General features: G+C 51.0%; 1 protein-coding gene across 1 annotated transcript in view; it reads left to right on the top strand.

Annotated features, from left to right (window-relative positions):
* The window catches only part of LOC307111974 (uncharacterized protein), a gene marked incomplete at its 5' end in the record, with an annotated part of 49572 nt that overhangs the window by 5625 nt on the left and 18340 nt on the right, over positions 1–25607 (top strand). The window contains 6 exons of the mRNA XM_079792241.1: positions 6615–6720; positions 13467–13536; positions 18281–18339; positions 19123–19206; positions 22446–22586; positions 23008–23126. Coding sequence (XP_079648367.1) covers positions 6615–6720; positions 13467–13536; positions 18281–18339; positions 19123–19206; positions 22446–22586; positions 23008–23126 — 579 coding nt within the window. The remainder of the gene's footprint in view (positions 1–6614; positions 6721–13466; positions 13537–18280; positions 18340–19122; positions 19207–22445; positions 22587–23007; positions 23127–25607) is intronic.

Genomic DNA, 25607 nt, shown 5'->3' with positions numbered 1-25607 from the left:
GGCTGATTCCCCCTCTGACAGAGAGCAAGCACCCCTGGGAAAAAGGAATCCCAGTGGCCACTCGGGGGGGGTTGCTATCCGTCAGAGCACTCAGCCTTAAACAAATTAAAGTTTCTTTTTTTTTTCTTCTCACAGACTTTTATATATGAACAAATAATTATAACCAGGCAGACAAACAAAATATCAAATAAACATCTGTACTTATACTATTTTAGTAAACAAGTATTATTATAGTCTTGGGACCTGAGCAGATAACAGGAACACTGCCTCTAAGTCCCCTAATGGGGGCCTCCCTTTCCCATATCTCAGGACAGGATTCTTGACCCATGTTTCAGCAAAACAGAAATGGCACTCATGTTGGACAAAGGAAACAAGATTAATAGGCTTGCAAACTCTGAGGCCCCACCACAGCCACTGCTTTTTCTGGCTCCGTGGCCACCGCTGCTGCAAGCCAGTGGGTGGGACCAGTGTGTTGAAGAAAAAAAAAAGTTAAAACCACTCCTGGAGTCCACCAGAGACTGTGAAGGAAAAGTCATCCTGCAGTCCAGCTCGGGGAGGGACAGGTTACACATAGAGCGTTATTCCAGGAGAGGCAAAACCTTGCAGGGAACCTTGATAAAAAGCTCAGTAATATAATCACACAGTCAAAGGTTAAAGAGGAAGGGAAAGACCAGGTTATGTCCTCTATGAGGATCCTAATAAATAACTGAAAACAAGTCAAACAAAACATATAACCACGAAGACAAAAGACTACACAAGACACGTAACTAGGGTTAATTTGGTCCATAGATAGTTAATAATAACTTCAGCCTTAGTTCCACGTCGGACTATAATGTCACCAGCAGGGATAGGGCCTGTAAATCTCTCCGCCCTGCGGAGCTGTAAGCCCTGCCCCTGGAAGTCTCTGACCACCAAAGAGATAAGAAAGCCATAAATAAAAGTTCTTTGATCTTTGAAATGTTACAAATCAGAGCAAATTGAAACCCTTACTTATGCAAACATACAAACAGAGAGAGGAATTTTTATTAGCTAAATGGGATGATTCCCTCCCACTGTTGTAGAGAGCAAACGTCTCTGAGAAAAAAATAACTCAGCAGTGCTGCTTAAGACGTTTGCAGACCATCACAATAGGTTTTATCTTGAAACAAATTAAACAATAGAAAGAGATAATAAATACTCTCATGTGTACAGCCAAACAGTACAAAGTAGTTTTTATTTCACATAGACTCTTACACTTATATTTATATACCAAACAGTTTGAGTTTTTGACTCCTACCAGATATTTACCAGAGTTTAAACAGTCACCTGATTCCTGACTCCTGATTAATTTGCCTGAGGAAGCTCTATGGCCTCCGGGGGGAGGGGTGATCAAGCTCCCCCTTCCACTCACTTGGAGTGGGCTGAGTCTGTCCCATAATGTCCATCCAGTAAGTCCACAGAATAAAACAGAGAAACACAAACACAGACAAACAAAGGGCCCCAAAGAATAGCCTTCCAAACCCGTGGAAGCAAAACCGAAAGCTAGATGACGGCCTCACGGCGACGGCGGGAGCAACCCGCCTCGTCTCAGATTTGTGAGGGTATTCCACGTCCCTCCTTTGAGGGTATTCCACGTCCCTCCTTTGAGGGGATTCCACGTCCCTCCTGTGAGGGGATTCCACGTCCCTCCTGGGAGGGGATTCCACATCCCTCCTGGGAGGATCAGAACGTCTTCCGAATCCTCCGGCCCGTGGTCCTCCAGTGTGTCCACCTAGACCGCAGCGCCGGGCACTAACAGAATTTCAGAAATAAGCTCACACAAAAGAGACAGATAACAAACAGACACCTACTTTGGCCAGTCAGGCTCTCCGGGTCGGGGTCCCCCGGGGGTCTTGGGGATCCCAGGCGAGCCCCCAAATGTTATGCCCAGATTTCATGATCCCCAGAGACCAACAGGAAGCCGAGTCCGATGCAAAAACAAAGAGCCTTTATTCAACCTCGAGCCCGGTCTCTCCGCACCTACTGACGCAGCAGTGGGATGCAAAAGAGCCCAGAGCTCCAGAAGTACAGCAATTTTATGGAGCTTGGGGTCAGGTGATGGGGTGATGCTCTGACCACTGAGTTGGCTGATTCTGATTGGTCGGGTGAGGGCTAGGGTCCAGTTACACAAAGACAGGAGGTGGGTAGTATTCTTTTGGCCTTTGGTTATCTCGCTTTGCATTCTTATTGGCTGATTTAAGGGTGGGCTGGGTAACTGATACATTCTGTGCTTTTTCTCAGAAAAAGGAGTCATATCAGGGACATAGTTACACAGGATGGAGGGCACACCAAAAAATGGAGTTACTCCTGCTCTGCTCTTTTAGTTAGGATGCCTGTTTCTGAGCTCTTTCACTTCATCTTCCACGTTCAGTTGCCCCATAGAGAGTGCAGTCGGTTAAGTGGCTTCTCAGGTCCTGCATTGAAAGCCACTGTGTTAGGAGAGGCACAGGGCGCCAGAATGCTGAGGGACCGATTTGGAGCATCTCAAACAGGGTCTGGGGGAGGTGGTACTTGTTAGTGTGCATGCAGGACCACATCCTCTCCTGCTGCTGAATTCTGCAGAGCCTGTCTGACTGACAGCCTGCCCCACGGAGGTGGTGGCTCCTACCTCTGACTCTGTTTTTTACTCAGAAACGGCAGGAGAGGTGTTGGAACTAGTGTTGGTGTGGTTCTTAGGCACTTGAAGGAAAAGGGAACATCCTAACGTTCTCTGTGGACCAACCCCTTATGCTCACCTACTCACCTGCAACTAAGCTGTCTGACTTGGGCATAAACCCTTTGGCTATTGAGAATCAGCTTTACTTGTGGCCCATGCAGGAGAAGAAGTTAGCTTTTGCATATTCAGAAAGTGGTTTAGTCCTAACCAGTTTGGCTCAGTGGATAGAGCGTCGGCCTGTAGACTGAGGGGTCCCAGGTTCGATTCCAGTCAAGGGCATGTACCTTGGTTGCAGGCACATCCCCAGTAAGGGGTATGCAGGAGGCAGCTCATTGATATTTCTCTCCCATCGATGTTTCTAACTCTCTATCCCTCTCCCTTGCTCTGTAAAAAAATCAATAAAACATATATTTTTAAAAAAAAATTTAAAAAAGAAAGTGGTTTAAGTAGACTTACCTAAAAAGATCTGTTTTAAGAAATTTCCCAAGAACATAGCTCCATTTGTTTTAATACGTCATGTGCTATCATGCTGTGGGAGAGGTAGAAGTTTCATTTCTAATGGTTTTTTTCAAAAGCCCTACCAATCTTACCAATCTTACCAACCCTGTGTTTGCTTAGATTATAAATGACAAATCTGTTAGCTTTGGCAGCACTTCTCTAAGAACACTGACAAAAATGAGTTTTCCTGGGGTTGTCCCGTGGCATAGACAGGTTCTGGCAAGTGGTGGGGATTGACTGAAAAAGGGGTGCAGGAGAACTGGGAGGGGTAGAGGTTTTCTATCTAATGAGTGGAGTATGTTTCATTTTTTAAAACTCATCAAGCTGTAACTTATGATATATGCACTTCACTCTTTGAAATCCCCTCAAATAAATAAATAAAAAAGAACCCCAGCCCTTGTGTCCACATGTAGGGAACCAGTGGGGACTGAAGTCCAGGTATCTCTCATCCTAGCTGCCTGACGCTGGGCGTGGCACTCATCACCTCAGTTTGCTCATCTATGAAATGGGAAGTGCAGTGCCCCCCTAAGAGATGGTTGTGGGGATTAGATGCGATGATGTGTGAGCATGTAGCACAGAGCCTACCACATAAAAGGTGTTAGTGTCAGTTACTCGCTCATGTGTATACACTCCTGATCCAGGAAGGAGTTGAGGCAGCTGGTAAGAATTGTTTTTGTGTTTCTTCAGTCTTTCTCCCACATTCTTAGTCTCCTAGATTATGATAATTCATAGCCTTAGTCCCTCCCAGTGAGGTCTAGAACAGAACTGGACTCTGGGACCCAAGTCCTATCCCCACATCCGACACTGTACTGAAGCTAAGCCAGTGTTTTCACTCCTGCCAAGTGGAAAAATATAACTCACCAGCAGGTAAGGCAGTTCTGCTCTAACATCCATGCTGGGAGCTCCAACTGTGTGCTGTTCACCTGTTTGGATCAATTCTCCCAGGGTGATAGGACCTGAGGAAAGAGAGCAGCAATATGCTAACCGGCTTGCTGGGGCTCAGATAAGGGGCTTGTTACCTAACACTTCAGAGCCACACAGGAGGTGGGCAGGGGCTGAGGTGCCTGCACCTGGGCAACTGAGGAAGGCTGTGGTGGTCTCTGGGCCTCCCAGTGACATGTGTGCCTGGGAGCAGGAAAGCCCTGTGAGCTCAGCTTTCTGGGGAGGCCCTGGTCTAGGAGAATCGCTGAATGGAAGTGAGGGATTGAGGGGCGTGGATGGAGATGCATGGGAAACTTGCCGAATGGCTCCTCTGTAAATGCAGAATCTCCGGGTACCCACTGGTACCCCAGGGAAAAGAAGGTGTCTGATTCACGTTGCACACATTTTTCACTGTCTTGTGTGAAAATCATCTAAGAGCTTTGACTCTAGCATCAGGCAGGCAAGTTCTAATCCCCCTTTACCACTTACTAGTTTATTACTTTGGGAAAATTCCTTAAACTCTCTTCTCCATTTCCTGATCTGTAATAAGGGATGGAATTTCATAGATCTGGGAGGATTAAAAAAGATCATGTATATAGAAAATGCCCAACAAATGTCCATCATCATTGTCATTAGAGTGAGGCCCAGAACTGGGGTGTGCGTGTATGGGTGTGTCTCTGTGTGTGTGTGTGTATGTATGTTTGCGTGCACATGTGTGCCCGTGTGCCTGCATGCCTGTGCTGGTGTGCATGTACTTGTGGGAGTGGACACCGTTTTGATTTGGCCCAGGTTGGAATCAGCAGCGCTTGCTCTGTTTTTCCCGAAGCAGGAGAGGAGGGGGTTCACATTGTGGGCAGAATGGGATAGACTTCACTTAGCAATAGTTGGCTTGTTTGGATTTGGTTCCTAATAGTCTTTCTCTGCCCTGAGAGCCTTAAAGAAGGGAGTATTGGTTAATGATCATGATAATTAGTCTTAGTGCTCAGGTAGTAAATGCCAGGGCTCTTTTGGAGTGTGATTCCAGTTAGTACTGCCCTTCAGAGCTGGTGGGAGAAGCAGAGGGTCAGAGCCCAGGCCCCCACCCTGGTGCGTGGAGTGTCTTTTAGGTGCAGCGAGCATCCCTGTGTGCTGAGGCCCTTTGGCTGCTGGCACTCCTGGGGAGGTCCGGTCTGACTTTTAATTGGGCCTTCATTTGCCAGGGAAAGAGCTCAATTTGGTCTTGGCAGACACTGTGTCTCATTCGCAGACATTCTGAGGATGACCGTTCACTCCTGTTCCCAAATGGGCAGTCGGGGCTGCCACAGCCCCAGCCCCAGTGTCCTCCTCTCCGAGTCAGCTGCTGGTGTCCTGGTTGAATTTCAAACAGCTTGTGGTGGTGGTGGTTTTTAAATTGTACTTCCAGTGACATTTGAAATGTTCACTTGTAGATTTTTTCCTATTTGTCAATTTTGTATTAATTATTGTCTTCAAATGAGCCTAATGGCATTGAGGACGATTTCTGTATTTCTCCAATCTTTCCTTTCTTACTGAGGGGAGCAGGTTACTGCGGAAAGAAGAAGAGGCCTGCCTCTCTTCCATCAGACCAGCTCCCAGGAGGCTCAGCGCCCTAATGAACCCATGAAGACAGCCCTCATTTGAATTATCACCCTCCCTGTGTCCTGGGACAGTAACTGTGGGGGAGGGCTTTGTTATGAAAAGCAGGAGAGGCAGCAGCTAAGGCCTCCTATTGAGTCTGTTCTCTTCAGATAGGAAACCTGTTTTGAGCCTGAGAATTTTGAGAAATATCCTGAACACATATCGATGAGTGAAGTTATAAGTCACTTGATTGAGAATTCTGGTTTCATCACGACCAGACCTGACTTTTGCTGGAGAGTGGAAAGTCAATGATGCTTTGGGGGTTCCCACATGAATTGCTTGAGACTCTACTGTTAGCCTGTCTCCTAGGTGGCGTTGTACACCATAAAGTGTCACAGACTTATGATGTCGGTTTGTCCAAGTGGAATTGTGTCCTTAGAATGTAAAATCACAGGACCAGCCAGAGACCCAGGCTGTTGACAGAGGAGGGGAACCCATGTGAAGTAGAACATTAATGATTTTTATTGATTTATGTCAGAAAATGTACCATGTTTCCCCTTTTTCTTTCTTGATGGTTCATATATTTTGGCGTGTTCAGTTCCTAACTCTCTTAATCTTTAAATATATTGTGGGGTGGATTATCGATTTTCACACAGTGTAACCTTTTGGGTCTGCATTGCATTTGGTGGTTGTGTGTGGGAGCTGCTGGGAGTGGGAATGGAAATGACGTTGACTAAAGGCCTGAGGAGGGCTTGTCGTGGGGTTGGGAGGGATGTGTATTGTCTAAGGTCCACGGCTCAGCGGGGGCGGAATTCGGGTTTGACTGGAGCCACACTGGTTTCAGCCTCACACTGACCTGGGCTTGGAGAGGGCTGCCCAGCGCTGGGAAGGGACATGAGGCAAATGCTGGGAGAAGCCGTTTCCAGTCTCGTGTTTCCTCCTCTAGAGACCCCAGGCCTAATCAGCGCTTCCACCAGCATGTGAACAACCATGTGAACCTCCGCATTGAGAACTTGACCATCCTGGTCAGACACATTAAGACCTTCTACCAGGTAAGGGCAGCCTCTGTTCCCAGGACGTCTGTGCTCCTGGCAATGTCGTCACTCAAAAGGTTTCCCCGCAGAAAGCCCAGAGATGGTGTTCACGGTGAGGCAGCTGCTTGCTGACACTTGGGGGTTTCTCGCTTCCACCTTTTATTCCCCCCTCTCCCCGCATTGTGAGAAGGGGCAGATGTTGGATAGCTTTACTTTGTCCAGCGAATGTCCTTTGAGCCGTGTGCATGGCATTGGGTCTGGTGCTGTGAGGGCCCCAGAGATGAGTCACCACTGTGGCCCCAAGCACCAGTCGCATGGGGAGTGGCTGGAATGGGCTCTGGGAGGGGCACGCTGACCTGGTTATTGTCCGCAGCTAGGCGAGTCTTTGTACAGCAGCAATTCAAGGGGTTGAAGGAGGTATGGGACCACAGAGCGTTATGTTGGGTCAGGACTGTAATGGACGAGCCCCCAGGGTGCGGACGGCAGCACTGGAGTTCAGCGTGTAGAGTGTCCACTGGTCATGCTCACCGTATCTCATTCGCAGATAGTCCGTGGCAGGAGGACCTGATGGCGAAGGGCTGTTAAAATCCCCACCCCAGCTTTGGGAAGGTGGGGTGAAATCTCTGATCTTTATGGTGTTTATATGACCAGCACGGACGCCATATGGACTGAACCTGCCACCTGGGCCCTGGTTTTCACACTTCTTCTGAACACTGAAACTTGTGTCCCCATATGAGTTTTCTTAAGATCTCAGGTGAAGCCCCATGACTCTGATTGATGGGGGTTGGGGGACCAAGGTGCCCTCTGCTCAGCCCCCACCTTTCCCTCCAGGGCATCTCTGTGAGTTCCTGGGACCTCAGGGAACATGGTTTAAGAACCACTCCCGGGCCCGGCCTGCATGGCTCCAGGTTGTAGGCTCAGTCTCCAGTTGGGGCATACAAAGGCAGCCGATGAATGATTTTCTCTCATCTTTGATGTTTCTATCTCTTCATCTCTGAAATAAATACAATATATATATTTTTTGAAGAAACACTCACTGCCTAACAAGTCCCAGGATTATTCTGTGGTTTCACTGAGATCTTGGGCAGACTCCGCCTCTGGACTTGTTCCCAGCTCACAGCTGTGCTCATTCCATGGCCTGTTGGCAGCACAGCACCCTGACTCTGAGCAGCCTCTGGGCAGGGTCTGGGAGAGTTCAGATGATGGGGCCGAAGTGGCCTCATTTCTTTGTCTGAGGGGAGCCACACTCAGGGCCGGGCATGCTGTAGGCTGGTGGGTTTCAGCTAGTGCTGCCCTTGTGACAGCCAAGGACACGGGGAGGGGGTGGTGCTGCCATTAAACTTGGGTCTGGGTGTGGAGGGACCTTGATTCCTGGCTGCAGGCACCATTCGTGGTAAGCAGGTGCTTTTGATGCTGTGTGCTAAGTGCCAGGGAGGTGGATGGTGCCAACAGTTCAACAGACAAGATTCCTAACTCAGGCTGCGTGGGGGCAGCTGGGAAGGCTTCTTGGAGGAAATGACATCTGAGTGGAGTGGTGGTGCACAGCTGAGTTTCCAGTTTGGAGGGTTATGGGCAGGAGACGGGGGAAAGGGTGTCGAGGTGGAGGCAGTCCTGTCAGCGTCTGTCACAGTCAGCACTTGCCCCAGTTGCTGGGATGAAGGCCTGTTGTCCTGGTTTCACAGGCATCAAAACCAGGGAGATGCCAATGTGGGACCCTTGGCAGGCAGGCCTCCAGCCTCAGGGCATCACCTCTCCCTGTGGCAGCCATGAAGGCCTCAGGGGAGGGAGGTTCCTGAGGCTCTCCGTGAGCAGCAGGGAGCAGGCAGGCTCCGGGGCGAGCTGTGTGGCCATGCGCCTGCCGTCCTCTGGTCTCGCTGGTCGAGGAGGGTACAGGTGATGGTGGTCCGCTGCCCTGACGCTCAGCTCTGGGCTGGCCAAGGGGGCTGGACCATGTGGAATTGCAGGCAGTTTGCTGCTCTTGGGCACTGGGTAGCGCTCCAGAACACAGAACCATCCCAGGAAGGAAAAGACGGCCAGTCCACCCTCAGGGCCCGGAGAGAATCGCAGGGAGAAGGACCTGCCTCCTGGCCCGGCTTCCGCACTGGCAGCTCTTTGAGGGCAAGGCAGGGTGCGTGGCAGCCTCAGCCCCGAGGCCCAGAGTAAATGTTTGCTGCAGCACTTGCTAAGGGCCACAGGGCGCCCCTGCCTTAGTCCTGCTCACTCTGAGAAAGCCACAGGCACTTGCCTCTGGGCTGACACAGGTGGGTGCGGGCAGGGTTGTGCTGTGTATTTCCTTTCGATTTATTGGAAAGTAAAGTTCTGATCATATAAGTAATACGTGCTTTTTACAAACAGCTCGGAAACACACAAGTAGGAAGAATAAGAGCCACCCACAATCCCACCACTGAGAGACAGTCACTATGAGCGGTTTAGTGTTTGCTCCCAGTGTTTGCATGGGGAGTTGTGTTTCACGCCCTGCCTTTTATATTCTGCCTTTCTTCCCTCCCTCCTGACATGATAGGGTACGCATAACTGGTTATTGTTGTGAAGCGACAGGAAAGTTTTCCAAAAGAAGTACCGCCCAGTGCCCCCTTGTTGTGAGGGCTTGGATGAAGCGAGACAGACATTCCTTACCCTGACCAGGGAGGGTGAGAGGTCACCCCACGTAGAATGGGATCCCTGTGCCCGTGGCTTTTCAGCGAGACACGTCAAAGTCACAGAACCCAGCCCTGGTCTTGTTTGCCAGGCAACGCTTCTGCCACCCTGGCTGTCCTCTTCTGAGGCATCAGGGCAGGGCACTTGGGAATACCAGAGGCCCCTCTTGAATAGCACCAGCTATTTAAGAAGCTCAAGTTTTGCCTCTGAAAACCTGGGGAGACTTTGTCCCTCACCTTTTTTAGAGGACGGGACAGGGTGAGAAGCAGCATGGCCAGGCTCAGTCTGAGCGCTGGTGTTCAACCAGGGTCTCCACCCTCCTCCTGGCCCGCTGCTTGGTCGCGTCTGGGGTTGGGGCCAGGATTCTGTGTATTCAGAAGTTCCCCAGATGTTGAGTGTTACGTCCTTCCTGTCGCACTGGGAATCAGTTGGCTGGAGCGGTTGTTCTCAAAGGGGGTGCCCAGCACAGCAGCAGCAGCAGCAGCAGCAGCAGCAGCAGCAGCACCTGGGAACTTGTCAGCAACCATCTGGGTCTGCGTCTCTAAGCAGGACCCTCAAGGCCTACTGTGGGGTCCTGCCTCCATTTTAACAAGCCTGTGGGGATGCTGACGCACCCTCCCACGGGAACCCCGGGCTACAGAGCACACGGAGTGATGTATGGAAGGGGCACCTTCCCCCAGTTCTCCTGGGGCCGAGAGTTCCGTTCTCCCCAGTGACTCCTCTCATCACAGACAGTGGACACATGTCTCACCTGCTCTGGGGCAGGAAGGAGGTCCTGGCAGCCCTGTGAGGAGGGGCCCAGTGATGCCCAGTTGACCAGAGGTCTCACTGAGGGAGTTGCCGGGAAGGGGGCAGGACCTTGGGAGAAGGCCTCATTCAGTCTCTGCTTTTAAAGAAGAAAGGCTGGTGGGGGTCGGAGGGCACCAGCTCTAGAACAGACACCCCAAGGGGTGAGAAGCCTGGAGGAAAGCTGACTCTGGAGCAGAGCCGCAGACCGCCTCCAGCTGCCTGAGGGTCAGCTTTGTGTCAGTGCCACACAGCCCTTGCTGTACTTGCTAACAGCCAAGCTCTTTTTCACCTGAGTCTTTTTAAACTAAATTTTGGGGCGCAGTGGTTCATTTTTTACATCAGAGCCAGGAGTCCTTACATGAAGCACAGGTTCACTCCATAATGGAGCCAGTAGGAAAATAAGGCCAGTGGAGCGGGAATTCCCCCGTGCAACAAATATCAGACGCATGTTTATTCTTTGGGCTGTGCATTGTGTCCCACCACCGTTCCCTGCCCTGGACGCCTGCGATCTGGCCCTTCCTCTGGGCAGTCAGGCCTCGTTGTCATGTGAAGCTGCTGAGGCTTCTCTGGCTGCATGGTGGTGGGGGGCCCTCAGTCAGCGGCTGGATACATCCCGTGTCTGTTGACGGACATGTACATGTTTGTTTCGAGTCCAGGTAGGGACATCGATCCTGACACCTGGACCCTTAGATGGATGTAGGGACCCACCTGCAGGACCGACTCTGAAATGGGAGGTTTGCTGAGGTTCTCCGAGCTCCTCCCCTCAGGTGCGTTCCTTCTCTGGGCCTCTGAGTTCTCATCTGTCAAGCAGAGGATGGGCCTGGGCCCGATATTCCACATCCCATGATGGCCAGCGACCACCAAGATTTCCAGTTAAGGGCACCTCGAGGAAGTGTGGTTTATGATTCCTTGAACTTGGCTTCTTCCTTCTGAACTCTCACCTTGGTTAGAAGGCTCGGCAGACCCCAATATTGTTTTGTGTCTCCGAGGAAACAGCAGAAGAAATAGTCTGGGGTTGCGTGATCTTCTGTAATCCCTTCTTACCACCATTGCTTTGAAAAATGAAAAATCAAACAGTACCAGTGTTTATAATGAACACCTGAATATCCTTTTTTCAAATGAATATGAACATACTAGAGGCCCGATGCACGAAAATTCGTGGAATGGTAGGCCTTCCTTCTGCCTGCTGCCGGCACCTGCCTTCCCTCTGGCATCCGGGACCCGGATGGCTTCCCTCCAGCCCCAGCTTCATCCGGAAGGATGTATGGTCTAATTAGCATATTACCCTTTTATTATTATAGATTATAGATGTGATTTTTTTTAAATTGCTTTCAGATTTTTTTTTAAGAAATAGATGTTTCTATCTCTCTCTTCCTGTGCCTTCCTCTCTGAAAATCAATTAAAATATATTTTTTAATAAAAGGAAAGATTTTTTTTCTGATAGAAGTCTCCAGGATGCCTCTACTGAGTCCAATTATCCTTCACTCCCTCCCTGGAGATAACTGCTATCACCAATTTGCTGGGTATCCAGCTCAAATTTTTATACTCTTGCCGTGTGTGCATGTATGTGTGCATGTGTGTGTAACTGTATATATGCACATGCACACACACTAACATTACTTTGTGTGATGTCTTTAAATAAAACTTTCATACACTGCTTGCACCTTTTCCCCACTCCGCCTTCCTTTTGAGACCTGTCAGCTCTGTGTGGCAGTTGTATTGGATGAGCATGGGGCTGACGACTAAACATTGGAATTATCTTTAGAAATGTGCATGCTCCATTTGAAAAATGGAAACTTTAGTTCCAAGAATAGAAGAAAATGTACATCTGACATTGTTGGAGGAACATAGACATGATTAAGAAAATGTTAGTCACCTCTGATGCAGTGACAATGGACCCCAGATAGGCAGGAAACACTCTCCAACACTGAGTGGAGAGGGGCCTGGTATGTTGGGAGTGGGTACACCTCATGGGGTAGCATCCCTTCCCCCCAAGTTCTGGTGTGGACAGGAGCCACGGAAAGATGACAAGAAGGCAGGATAAAGTCAGTGCATAAATGTTTGACGGCGCTGCAATTCCCAGCCTGTGTGCCTAGGTCACCATTCTAATCTGATGATTCAGAGAGAGAGAGTTCTGGGGTGTTCCGCTGGGCATGGTCTAATGGTCCCCCTTTTCTTTATCAGTGCTAGCTGGCAGGACACTGAATGCAGACATTCAGTGAGTTATGCAATAGAGCGACTCCTGAAAAAAGTTGGCAACATTTTTAAAAGGGATAAGAAGAGCTTTGTTGGTGAGGAATTTCTCTAGCGACCACTGTCTAAGGCCAAGAATACCTGAGAAACCTACCCCCTTACTTGTCTTCTGAAAAATTGGATTTCTATCTTCTGAGTCGTAAACAGCAAGGCCCTTCTGGACAGGGAAGACCACCTGCCCTGGAGGCGCTCTGGGAACGCAGTGGAGGGTCAGGGTGAGCCGCACACTCCGAGGAGGGCTGGTTGAGACCCCCAGACCAGGGGCTGGTGCCTGGGCCTGCTTTCAAAGACCCTTCTGTGAAGGCAGCTTCATTCCCACGCCACCTCTCTGAGGGGTGCAGCGTGGCTGTGGTCTATCCCTCTCCCAGGGAGGGCGCTGCTGTAAAGGAGAGAAGTCTCCACCTTTACAGCCTGCACCAGGGACCTGCTGACACAGCATCCTGAATATCCTATAGAGACCCCGCAGCATCTCTTTAATTTTCATTCTTTACTTTAGTTGCACCAGCAAATCATACCACAAAAATAAAGACATCTTTTTAAAAGACACTCACAGCCGAGCCGCTGTGTCTCAGTGGTTGAGCATCAACCTATGAACCAGGAGGTCACAGTTGGCTTCCCAGTCAGGGCACATGCAGGGGTTGGGGGCTCAATCCCCCAGTAGGGGGCGTGTAGGAGGCAGCCTATGGAGGGTTCTCTCTCATCATTGATATTTCTCTCCACTCCCTCCCTCTCCCTCTGTGAAATCAATAAAAACATATTTTAAAAAATTTAAGAAGACACTCACACCTGATGCTGCTGTCCTGGCATGTAATGTATCCTCTTCTTCCCAAGGTCTCTGCACATATGCAGACAAAATCTTTATTTGGTTATGATGAGGGCAGAAGTACAGGTAGCTCTGACTTTTCACATTTATTTATGTCCTAACTATTCCTTCCTCTTACACAGCATGTTCCCAGTTACCGTGCAGTGGCTGCGCTCCCCCAGTGACTTGATAAGCTGTCATGTTGTTAGTCATTCTTTATTTCCTTTCCTGTTCTCAGTGGTATCTTTCCTCTTTGTTTCTGTAGGAAGTTCTCCAGCAGCTGATTGTAATGAGCTTGCCGGATGTTCTGATGATTGGCAAAGACCCGCTGTCTGGTGAGTGAAAGCCCCCCGCCTCCCCCGGGCGGCTTGGCCAGTGCCAGTGGCTCTGGGCAGCTGTTGGACACAGAGCTCTGGCTGCCAGCTTGGAGCCAGCACAGTGAAAACACGGGATCATCCCGGTGAGGTTTTAAAGATGGGTTTGTTCCTCTGGGCATGCAGCCATGGCCCCTGCTTTGGTGTGCTTAGGAGCTGAGTCATACGTGGCCTCTCTGGGGTCTCTCCTCCTCAGTAAATGTGGAGTCACAGCCACCTTCACAGGGTGGGGACCTTTATGGTAAGAAAGGAAGAATCTGTGGAGGAACTCGCATCTCTCTTCCACGGGGACCCTGTTATGTCCTTTTCAGTCCGTGGTGGGTCTCACCAGGAAGTCCTGCCACGTCTGCCACTGCACCCTGAGGCCCGACAGGGCAAGGGTTCCACGTCCTAACCTTGGACATGCGCTGTGACCTTGAACGACCGAATGAAATGTGCTCCTGGACGTCTTCCAGAAAGTCAGAGTTAGTTCATGCTTGTCAGGTGGCTCCTGGGGAGGAAAACAGGCGGCGGATCTCCTCCGCCACATCCTGTGCCTCTGCCTGCACCATGGCTCCCGGACCAGCACCATGTTCTCTTACCTCTGGGCCTTTGCATGTGCTGTCCTGTGCCTGCAACGCTCTCACTCACTGTGTCTAACGCTCCCCCCTCACCCTGTGGGTCTCAGCTCAGAGGTCACTTCCTTTAAGAAGCCTTGCCTGATCTCACTGCAGACTAGAGGTCCTTCTTCCAGGTTCCCTGGGCGCTTTCCAGCTCTTGTGCATTGTCAATGTTCTTGGTCTGAGGCAGAGGAAGGTGTTGATTACGACAAAGCTCCCAGCAGCCGGAACACATGGGTGCCTGGAAGGGAGCTGTCTGTAGGTTTGTTTCTAATTTGCCTGCTTAACTGTCACTGAGCCAATCTCGCTGGCGGGGACCCACTAGAGAGTCTTCTGTGCATTTGAAACTATTCAAAACCCACAGTCTGATAGATTTATGAAAATACCAGTTTTTCTTACTTCTGAAATCCTGAGAGAAATTGGGTATAACCTCCCATAAAAAGTGAGAGAACTTCTGCTGCTCTCGTGCTCTCTTATAAGTTTCATCGGAATCTGTGTAGGAAAAGTCACAGGATGCCTTTGTTTGCAACACATGTTTTTATCCACTCACCCTGGTGAGAACAAACACAGCACTGCTCCACTTGAATCTCCTAGTGCCCTGTTTATTGCCCCAAAACTTATTTTAAATCATTTTTTCCATGAAGATTTTTCTAAAATTCTCTACCTTTAAACTTTCCTCACACTCTCCCCCCCCCCCTCGTTAACAAAACTTAGCAAACAGGAATTTCATACTTTTCAAACAGTGCTCTGGATCAGATTTTGTGTTTGGTTTATTTTGATGCCTGATGGGTGGGAATGAATGAATGAATGAATGAATGAATAAATAAATCATGATTTTCATGTGTGTAATTGCCAGTGCTGACGGAGTGGAACTCTTTGCTCTTTCATTGAGCCACCTCAGACTGTAGATTGAACTCATATGTATCTGTGTGTGTGTGTGTGTGTGTGTGTGTGTGTGTGTGTGTGTACAGGGTTTCTAGTCTCCGCCTTATGCTCTTGCTACTAGTAGTGGAGCAGTGGGCCTTCCTACACGTGTTTCCACTTTTAATGCTGTTTTCCTCTGCTGTGGCTGGGAACATGGACCTTCAGAGCTGTTGGAGTTATTCCAAAGTATGGTACACTCAGACCCTCTGCCATGAACATCAAGATGTTCTGTATGAACTCTGCCTTCTGTTTCTGCTGCTCCACGCCCTCCAAACACTTTCTCGCTGGGTGTCAGCTCTCTGTTGGCTACAGCACCATATACAAGCCTGGGGGAGGCGAATTGCTGTAGGAAGAGGAGCTGGCGATAGCTGGGAGGGTCTGTGCCTGTAATATCCACCAAAGGGCTTACAAGAGGCACTTGCCTGTCATGTGGGCACTGATTTGGGGACGGGGAATGGTCACATGGGCACATGGGCTGGTGGACGAGAGCACTTTGACCATGGAAAGGTTTTGGTGGGGCTGATTGGAGGCTTTTAACACTCCTATGCTCATTCCCTTTTATTTTTTTATCAAAACTGAAATGTGGCTGATCATCAACTCAGCATGAATAGAGAAGTGAGTCAGGGTGGTGATTATATTTATGAATGACTATGGATTCGAGCCCTTGGCGCTAATGAAATGCCTCAAGTGAAATAACAATCATAAGTCTTTGAAATTATTCCATTTTAAACACGGAGGAAGTTCTACACTCATTAGCAAAGGGACGACTTTGTGGGTAGTGGATGGATCTGCAGCACCCACCCTTACTGAGCATATTGTTAAGAGTGGGATCTGGATGGTCCATGGGGACCCTGTGGTCCAGCCCTCACCCCGCCTGCCCTCCTTCAGGCTGGGAGGTGTCAAGGAGGGTGCTGTTTAGGTCAGTGAATGTCCAGCCCCCAGTTCTGAGACTCAACCATAGTGTCTTCATTGCAGGAAAGGTTGTTTTTAGCTATTTCTCATTTGAGAATTATTAGGACGAGGTCACCTATTACTCCATACACACCTTACAGCCCAGGATCTGAAATAAAGCACAACACTCATTCTTGGGACATGAGTTTGTTTTCTTCATCCCAGGGGTCGTTGGTGGTAGGTTGGGCCACTTAGCACAGTGCAAGGGGGTGTGGGTAAGTCTTCCAAGAAAACAATGCTTTTTCTGGCACATTCCTTCTCCCCAAGTAGAACAGGATATGACGAGAAAGCTGGAAAACTAGATAACTTTTTTTTTTTAGCCCAAAACCACTCTGCCCATCACGCAGGCCAGCTGTCTCCATTTCAGAGATGGGAACTGAGGCTGGGGGACAGGGTACAGCTTGGTGGGATCACACTGCTCCTGGTAACCAGCCAGGTCTAGAGCCCAGTATTCTGACACTGTTGATCTAAGTGGCTGGCACTCATAAGCACATGAAGATCCAGAATCAAGGAGACAGTGCAAAGTGATGAAGTGTGATTTCTTTTTGTCCTGCTTCTTGGCAGAGCTGAGAAAAGCAGTATGATAGTGTTGGTTTGAGTCTGGGGAGTTGGGCTTATCATATGTTGGTTGTGAGAGAGTGAAATGGTAAAAGCCTTCCTGCCTGGCAATTTGGCAGTACAAAGAGCTTAAAGGATGAGTTTTCCCTAAAGAGGTAAATAAGAATCCGATTTACAAACCAGCAGCCGGGGTGGGGAACCTTTTTTCTGCCAAGGGCCATTTGGGTATGTATGATGTCATTTGTGGGCCATACAAAATTATCAACTTAAAAATTAGCTGCTATATTTGGTCAAACATTTGATTAACTCATTCCTAATGCTTTGGGAGGGCCAGGCCAAATGATTTTGGGGCCTTATATGGCCCTTGGGCCAGACATTCCCCACCCCTGCTCTAAGCCCCGGCCTGTGTGGTTCAGTTGGTTGGACATCATCCAAAAAGGTTGTTGGTTTGATTCCTGGTTGGGGCACATGCCTGGGTTTCAGACTCTATCTCAAGATGGGGAAGGAGGGTGTGAGCAGGAGGAGGCATGCAAGAGGCAGCCAGTCTATCTCTCTCAGATCGAGTTTGTCTTTCTCTCCCTTCCCTCTAAAAACATTTTTAAAAAATCACTTGCTCTTCTTTCTTCTAAAAACCAAAGAACCTAACCACTAAGATGTTGTTTAGCATCATTTAGATTAAAACGTTGAAAACTTGAGCCTCTGGAAGGAAGTTGATTGAGTAAATTGGTAGCCGTTGTGCAAAGTAAGCATGAGACCATCAAAAGTGGCCTCTGTATGTTGTCTGGGGTTCTCTTTGGAAGCTTCCAGCCAAACACTGACACTGAGAAACAGGAGGAGGAGGGGCGTGCTGGGGCTGCAGGCAGACCCTGAGGGGATGAATGATTATCACACGCTTCTGTGAAAGAGAGGCTAAGGCACTACTTGGCTATCTCCACCAAGTACCCTGTTGGCCTGCCTCCTCTGGCGTTTATTGTCCTAACAGCTGGAACTAAAACGAACCTCTAGATACAGTCAGCAGGGTAAGCATCCTTGAGAAAGTATGTGCTTCTACAAGGTCGGGTCTTTAAAGACTAAACATGGAGATTCTCGCAAAACACCCGGGAATCAGACTTGTTTGGAAAAATCAAGGCAGGGCTTCCGCCTTCGGCAAGGTCTCCCCAGAGGACCCCAATCTTTCGGAGAATCCTCCTTACAGACTTTCCCACCGAGTCCCGTGCTTCCCCACAGCAGCGGGATGGGCAGAAGCTGGGGGTGCGTCCGGGGCTTGTGAATTTGCAATGCTGCACGATGAACAGGTGGAGTTGTGTGCGCCTCATCTCAGTGCCCACTCAGCTCTTCCTGCGGAGACGCCTCTCTGCCATGGGCTTGCTTCCCGAACACACTAAAGAGATGCTGATGTTGAAGTTCGTGGATTATCATGGGAAGATATTGGTGACATACTTGAGTGGGAAAGGACCACAGATACTTATGTACAGAATTTTCATTTGGCTTAAATAATACACAAGCCCATACGTAGAAAACAGATGGCGGGGTACACCCAAGTCAAAATCACTGGGTAGAGAAATGATTTTTTTTAGCTTATCTGATTTTTCCCCCAACAGCAGAGTGGTGTATCACTGGTGAGATTTTATGAGGAGATGGGTCTACTAAAATATGTTGCTCTTTTGATTTAGCAAAGAGCATGGAGGAGATGAAGAAGATGCTGGTGCTGGTGCTGGGCTGTGCTGTCCAGGTAGGGCTTGGGCAAGGGTGGAGGGGGCCTGCCCTTGGACACCTTATGTGTGGGTTTGGGGGATAGACTCCCCTTTAGTGAGTGAGGTGGGAGGGAAGCTGCCTTCAGTCCAACATGACACATCCCGGCTTCCTGAGAGAAGGGACCACTCATTAGGTGGCAGCCGATTCTAGTCCCAGGGCACCTTTAACAAGAAGCAAGTGGGGAGTCCACAGCCCAGGGTGCCCTTAGCAAATTGTCCCCAGTATAGGGACACGTAGACCAAAGATCAGAAACTCCATGCATCCGGGGGCTCCATCTGACTCACCCCTGATTTTGGAAAAAACTTTCATGGGCACAGGGCCCCACTGGATTCTTCATGTATTATCTCTGGCTGCTGGCACAGCACAATGGCAGAGCTGAGACTAAATGGCCCGCAGACTCTGAGATGTTCCTACCATCCGGCCCTTTGAAGAGGAAGGTTGTCACCCTGGAGCTCTTGACCTTATCTGGTTTAAGAGTCACTGGAGCTTGTTTAACGCGCAGATTTCTGTGCTTCACCCCTAGCGTTTTCAACCTGATGGGCTTTTTGAAAACAAGTACCCCTGGTGATAACTCTGTGGTGGTCAGAGCAACTTCTAGAGAAACCTCTGTCTAAGGGACAGGAGGGAGGACAGATTCTTGGTTATAAAGGAGGAAGCCAGGGGCTGGTGGACAGTTCATTTGGAAACTATTTCTGTGGCTATGGTCGCCCAGGTTGCCTCACTTGCAGAATGCTTCCATTAACATGTGTTACCTCCACAGTGCGACAGGAAAGGGGAGTTTTTTGACAAAATCCAACAGCTGGACATTGAGACCCAGACCAGGATCTTGGCCCATATTCCGGAGGTAGGTTGTGGCTGGCTTTGTGGGGCTTAGCCGTGGACCGGCACTCCGGTGGCAACCAGGAGGCAGGCTCTCACCACCAAGGGAAAGTTTAAAGACTACATCACCCATTAGTGATTGTCCTAATTTTAGGTTTCATACACCAGATGTATTGAACCTGTTTGGAAAGGTAGTCATCAGCAAGCTAAAACAAAATGGGGGTAAAAATGTAAAAAAATTTTAAGACACCTCAATCAAGTCTCCATTTGCCTCCTGTTCTTGCCTATAATGGAGCCAGGCTGGTTTTAAGTACTCTCAAGGGGTTTGGCCTCAGAATTTGATTTGCCCTGAAAATGTGTTCTGGCCCATGTGGCTCTGCTTCCCATGGCTGATCTTCCCAGGGAAAGGGTCTCCGTTTCTGTCAGTGACGTGGCAGAGACACAGGCTGCCGAGTCCTAGAAAGGCAGTCGCTGTTGACTGGGCCCTGGTATGGGGGCGGGAGGGCTCTGCACTGGGGGCGCCCCTCTGCCATTGACCTTGGCAGAGGTGGTCACATCAGAGAAGTGGTTTCCCTGGAAACCGGGCCTGTGGGGCAGCCACCGACCTAAAAGTGTATTTCCCTGATACCACCCCCCCCCCTCCCTGCAGAAGAAGCCTTGTATGATTTAGTTACCTTAGGAGATGTGGTTCAGCCTTCAGTCCCATTGGACAGATGAGGTAAAGGCATGAGAAAGACATGAGCAGGAGCACCTAGGAGCAGGTGTGGGGCTGGCAGAAGCCGTTGAACAAAGTGCTCCAAGCCGGCACCAGGAACAGGCTGGGCTGATGGGCACCCAGCCCCAGGCACCATGGGTGGTGGGTGCTGAGTCCGCACTGGAGCAAGAGAGGGAAGTGACTGGTTGAAGTGGAGGGGAAGTCAGCATTGTCCTATATAGGCTCAGCCATTTGTGATGGTGAGCGACCACCTGTTAGCCTGAGGACCATTCTGCTTTTGTTAAATCCCCACCCAAGGGTATTTTCCCAGTGATTTTTAGAGAGAGAGGAAGAGAGGAAACACTAAGAGAAATATCAAAGTGAGAGAAACAAATGGATTGGTTGTCTCCTGTGTGCTTCCTGACCAGGGCCTGGCCATGGAGGAGCCAGCAACCTAGGTACATGCCCTTGACCGGAATGGAGCCTGGGACCCTTCATTCCCCAGGCTGACGGTCTATCCACTGAGCCAAACTGGCTATGGCCATTCTGCCTTTTAATTTTCCTTGTGTGTCCTTGTGTTTTGAACATGTATGTATCCGGGGACTAGGTCTTTGCCTCTCACTGTCTTCCCTGCTCAGACAGCAGAATATTTAAAATAACAAAGGGGAGGATGCAAGGCAGCCTGAATGATTATCACATTCAGGGCTGGCCCTGGGGATGAGGCTTCAGAATTATTGGGTGCTTCTCATACATTCAGGTGCCGGGCCCCACAAAAGACTCACCGAGTCAGAGGGGCAACACAAGCCTTCAATTGAAGCTGCTCCTGTGGGCCAGCCAGTGTGGCTCAGTGGTTGAGTGTCCACCCATGAATCAAGAGATCATGGTTCGATTCCTGATCAGGGCACATGCTGGGTTGTTGGCTTGATCCCCAGTAGGGAGTGTAGGAGGCAGCCAATCAGTGTTTCTCTCTCATCAAGGTTTCCATTTCTCACCCTCTCCCTTCCTCTCTGGAATCAATAAAAACATATTTTAAAGAAATAAAATATAACATTTTTTAAAAAGCTGCTCATGTGACTGCTGTGCGGCTGGGTTGCATCCTAGGATCCCCTCCAGACATCAGGCGCCTTTCCCAGGCACTGGGTGGGGGGAGCAGGCCTGGAGCCCAGCCTAGGAGCCCCACATCCCTGCCTTTCTGGTACCGCGTACCACAGACTGAGATTTCTCCGAATTCTCTGAGACCCTCTGAATCACAACGTTTCCTTTGTGAGGTGGGAAAGGTGAGGAAGTGGATGTCAATTGAGGGACTGAAAGGCCCCGTTTTCTTATTGTGGGTTTTGTGCTTTTGGGTTTCTTTAATCCTCAGCCAAAAATATTTTTTTATTGCTTTTTAGAAAGAGTGAAAAGGAAGCAGGAAGAGGGGAAAGGGAGAGGGAGAAAGAGAAAGACATTGAGGTCAGGGAGCGACATCGACTGGTTGCCTCCCACATGGGGCCGGGATCAAACCACCAACTAAGGTATGTGCTCTTGACCAGGAATTTAGCACGAGACCCTTCGTTCCCCAGGCTGGTGCTCTAATCACTGAGTGAAACCAGCCGAGCAGGGTAGCAGGGCTTTTGAGGTGCTCTCCCCCTCCACTTGCCCCTCTGGGAAATGGAAGAACTTTGTTGGTGCACCTCACTCAGTGGATTGCCATTTGTTTCCCCTCTTGAGGCCTGAGTGCACCAACACTCACCTTCCCACACTTAGAAGACACGGACTGAAAACAGACCTTCTGCCTCCTCGGGCTGGTCTGGGGGCTCATGTTGAGAAGGTGAGGTCAGGCCCTAGCTGGTTTTGCTCAGTGGTTAGAGTGTTGGACTGCCGACCAAAGGGTCGCAAGTTCGATTCCCCGTCAAGGGCCTGTCCCTGGGTTGAAGAAGGTGATGTGGGCAGTTGGAGGAGAGGCTGCCCAGTGCGGATGAGGCTGGGGCCTGCGCTCACACCCAGCGGAAAGGGGAAACCAGGCGAGCCTGTGTGGCCTGAGGGGAGGAGATACAGGCTCACCTGAAAAGCATTTCAGGCTATGAAATGTTTCCTCAAAAAGTAACAGAAGATTGTCAGGGACCCAACGTTCTGACAGAAGCATTCTAATATTTTGCCCTCTTCGCATTAGATTTTATTTTAAGAAATAAGATGCTATCCCTCCTCACCCTCCACTCCCAAGGCTCACCTTCTTTGTGTGATACATGGATGGTGCGGGACTGAAATCCCTGGGGACAGTTAGGGAGCTCCCACACCGTGAGGAGCGCTGTCTGGTGTGAAGTCAGTGTCCTCCTTGAACTAGTGTGCCAGCAGCAGTGATGTGTGAGTAAAGAGCTCGCTGCAGGGTGTGGCTGGGCTGGCTGAGGGGCCTGCCCGCCCCCCACTGACACGTGGTGGCTGAGGGTTAATAATGTCAGTGAGGTGGGTCAGCTGTGGGAGAGGTGGCCTAGGTCCCAGGAGGGCGTGGCCTTGGGAGGTGGGTGTTCCCAGGGTCCCCACAGCTATTCCCTGCCAGGCCTCCGCAGCACCGACCCCCTGTGTCCCCCCAGGTGACCCAGCACCAGGAGAGCCTGTTTGACCTGCAGAGGCTGGAGGTCCCAGACATGGCCCTGGAGGAGCTGCAGTCCCTCTCGAGGAACATGGCGTTTCAGCTCAGGAGGCTGGTGGATGAGCGAGACAGTTGCAGGGAGGTGTGTTTGCGGGTGGCCCAGCAGCTGGGGGACAGGTGGGGAGGGATTTGGGCCTGGGGCTCTAGTTATGGGCCTGGCTCCTCATCCTGCATTCCTTTCCATCGCGCACACTGTTTGTCCTCCTGGTCCATTTTCCTTGGGGGCAGGGCGAGGGCACTTTCCCTGCAGGGCCCAGTCCCCTCCCAGACACCCACATGAGGACAGAAGTTGAGCTTGGGGGCCCTGCTGTCTCAGTAAATGTATCCTCACGTTTTAAAAACTCCCCCACCTTTCTCCTGCCCCTCTCCTGGCATTGCAGTCTCAGCTGCCATCTTCTCTTTTACTTCTTCGATCTTTTAGTCATCCCTCAGAAAGTTGTAGTGCGGGCACTGTGCCAGGCACAGGAGCACGCCAGTGAGACCCCTCTCTGTGCCCTCTGTAGCTGATCGTGACCCTGACCCTGGAGCGGGACACCAGCAGCCGCCCCAGCGAGGACACCCAGCACCTGGCCATGGAGCTGGCAGACACCAAGGCCAGGCTGCGCAGAATCAGGCAGAAGCTGTGAGTCCCCCAGTGACCCCATTCTTTCCGCCCTTGTGCCCTGTGTCACCACACCTGCTAGCACCTGTGGTTCACTGCCATGCGGGGCAGTAAACGGGGGCGCTCTCCCACGTGCCTGGGAGTGACTAAGCTCTGCTTTGATCCTGGTCCCTGTTGGGCCCTGGGTAGCCCGCTCCCTTCCCCCCACTCCCATCCCCTCCCGCCCCCCCCCCCGGCCTGCACAGCAGGGTTCTGCTGGGCCTTTAGGGCTCCTGCCAGCCCAGACATGGCAGGCTCAGAGCTGCAGCCTGCTGCTCACCCTCAGGCCCAGTGTGGGTGCTCTTGGCTGGAGGGAAGATGTGTCTCCCCTGTCCTGTCTGGTGGGCCTGCTCCCCCTTTCCTGCAGCTGGTGATGGCACCATGCCTGGTATCTCGGGAGCTGCCCGCCTTCACCTCCCCGCCAGTGGGCCTTGCTGCCTGCCCGGCTGTGGGCTCCTTCCCTGTCCCGCACCCTCAGAGGAAAGCTCAGGTCTGTGGTGTGGTAAGAGCAGGCATTGGAAACTTAAAGCTCACCTTGGAGTTGGGTGTGTTTTTGCATCCCCGCATGCAGACGCCTTCCTCACGTCCAGAAGCCAGGTCCCCTCTCCTTCCCCGCTGGGGTCTCCCAGGTGGTAGGCTTTCCGGGTGCTTCTGAGGAAGCCCTCACCACGTCCTCCCATCACCCCCAGGGAGGAGAAATCGGAGTAGCTGGCGGACACCAGCTGCTGCAGGAGGCCCATCGCCATGTGAGCGGGAGGCCTGTCCTGTGGGGGTGGCTGGGGGGCTGGGGCGCCCCAGTCACCATGGCCCCAGGTCCAGGAATGTGATCTGGTACCTCTCCTTCCCGCTCAAAGCAGCGCTGCCTGAGAGTCAGTTGTCCTGGGAGCTGCTGTGGGGTGACATGCTTCAGTGTCAGCATGTGGGGCCCCCCTCGGGGGTCTGCACATGGACCAGCTTGGCCGCCCCTGGCTTCTCCTGGGGCTGCAGGGACTTGGGCCTTCCCCAGCCCCGAGGGTGCCCTGAGCCAGGTCCCCTGTGATGTGGAGTTGGTGCGGCTGGAGGCTGAGGGGGAGGAGGGTCCCCCAGGGGAGAAGGGTGTGCCCAGCTAATCCCAGCTCAGGGAATGCAGGTGTCAGCATTGGGGTCCCAGCTCCCCTGGGGATTCCTACTCCCTCTTCCTTTTCTCTCCAAACCAAGAAGAAGGAGGGGAACGTTTACCACAGCTGCCGATTTTCAGGGCGTGCCTTACCTAGCTCCTCAGGCCTTTCCCTGTCAATGTCTCAAAGTCTGGGCTTCTGATTTTATTTTTTTACTTTTATCTTTAGAAACTGTTGAATATATGGAAGTGTACGGAATAGTATAGTGAAAGCCCCGTGTGCCCATCTCCTGCATCAGTACTTATCCATACTCTGTCATTCTTATGTCACCTTTACCTCTGACTCTTCATACTCCTTTTTAAAGGTACAAGTGATGTACCTTAAATACGCAAATCTTAACTTTGCATTTTTGCCAAATCAGGGCTGTGTGTGCATGTAATCAGCCAACGTGGGCTGAGCGCCTGCCCAGGCAGATCCGTGATTGCAATGGCCCGGCAGGTGCAGCGGGACCCAGAGCCTGGGATAGGTGTGATGTGCACAGGACTCCAAGGCGGGGGAGAGAGAGGGAGAGATGCCTAAAGAGAGGCTCTCCCACACTTGGAGCAGCACAGGAGGGAGCTGCCCACTTCCTGTGCATGTGAGGCGGCCCTGCTGAGTACTTCCCTTGCCTCTGCCTCAGCAAGACGCTAGGCAAACACTGGGGCTTCCCTGGGAGCAGCTGAGGTGCAGGGAGTTGGCATCTCAGGGACCAAGGAGGGCTTTGAGCCTGCGGAGCCTGCTGAGGGCGCCTGCTGATGCTGTGAGCGTGGGGGCGGTGATGTTCATTTACTCGCTCACCCAGTGCTTCCTGTGGACTCTCTCCGGAGCCTTCCACCCCCTTTCTCCACCCAGATCCCAATCCTTCCGGGGTGCCGAGATGTCTGCTCCTATCAGGCCCTCGTTCCTTCCAGCCAGAATGAGCGTCTTCTGCCTCTTGGCATCTCCATCTCTGCCTCCTCCTCACACATCCTGTGTTCAGGAGACGCTTTGTGAGCACCCACTGGGCGCGTGGTGCTGTCTGACGTGGTGGGAATGCACCCAGCTGACTAATGATGAGAGCCTCCTGTGAGGCCCACCCCTCCCCAGGCGCTGCGGGCCTTACCCTCAATGCCCTATGGTAACCATGTGGATATATTCTTATGTCTGTTCACATGGGAAGGTTTGTGCAGGTGGCATTTGACTGGTCTGAAGGAGGAGTTCATTGTTCTGCCTGTAGCTCCTTGCTTGATGGACCTACTGTGTGACTCAGTAGATTTTGCTGGTTTGACAGAGAGCTGCAGGCGCTTGGTCTGTCTGCAGAAGGGCTGCAGGTTGGAGGTGGAGGTGC

Source organism: Cnephaeus nilssonii (assembly GCF_951640355.1).
Source record: "Cnephaeus nilssonii genome assembly, chromosome: 15".
In the NCBI taxonomy this organism is placed as follows: domain Eukaryota; kingdom Metazoa; phylum Chordata; class Mammalia; order Chiroptera; family Vespertilionidae; genus Cnephaeus; species Cnephaeus nilssonii.
The sequence above is the reverse complement of the archived record's forward strand: the minus strand, read 5'-3'. Positions and strand labels throughout refer to the sequence as shown.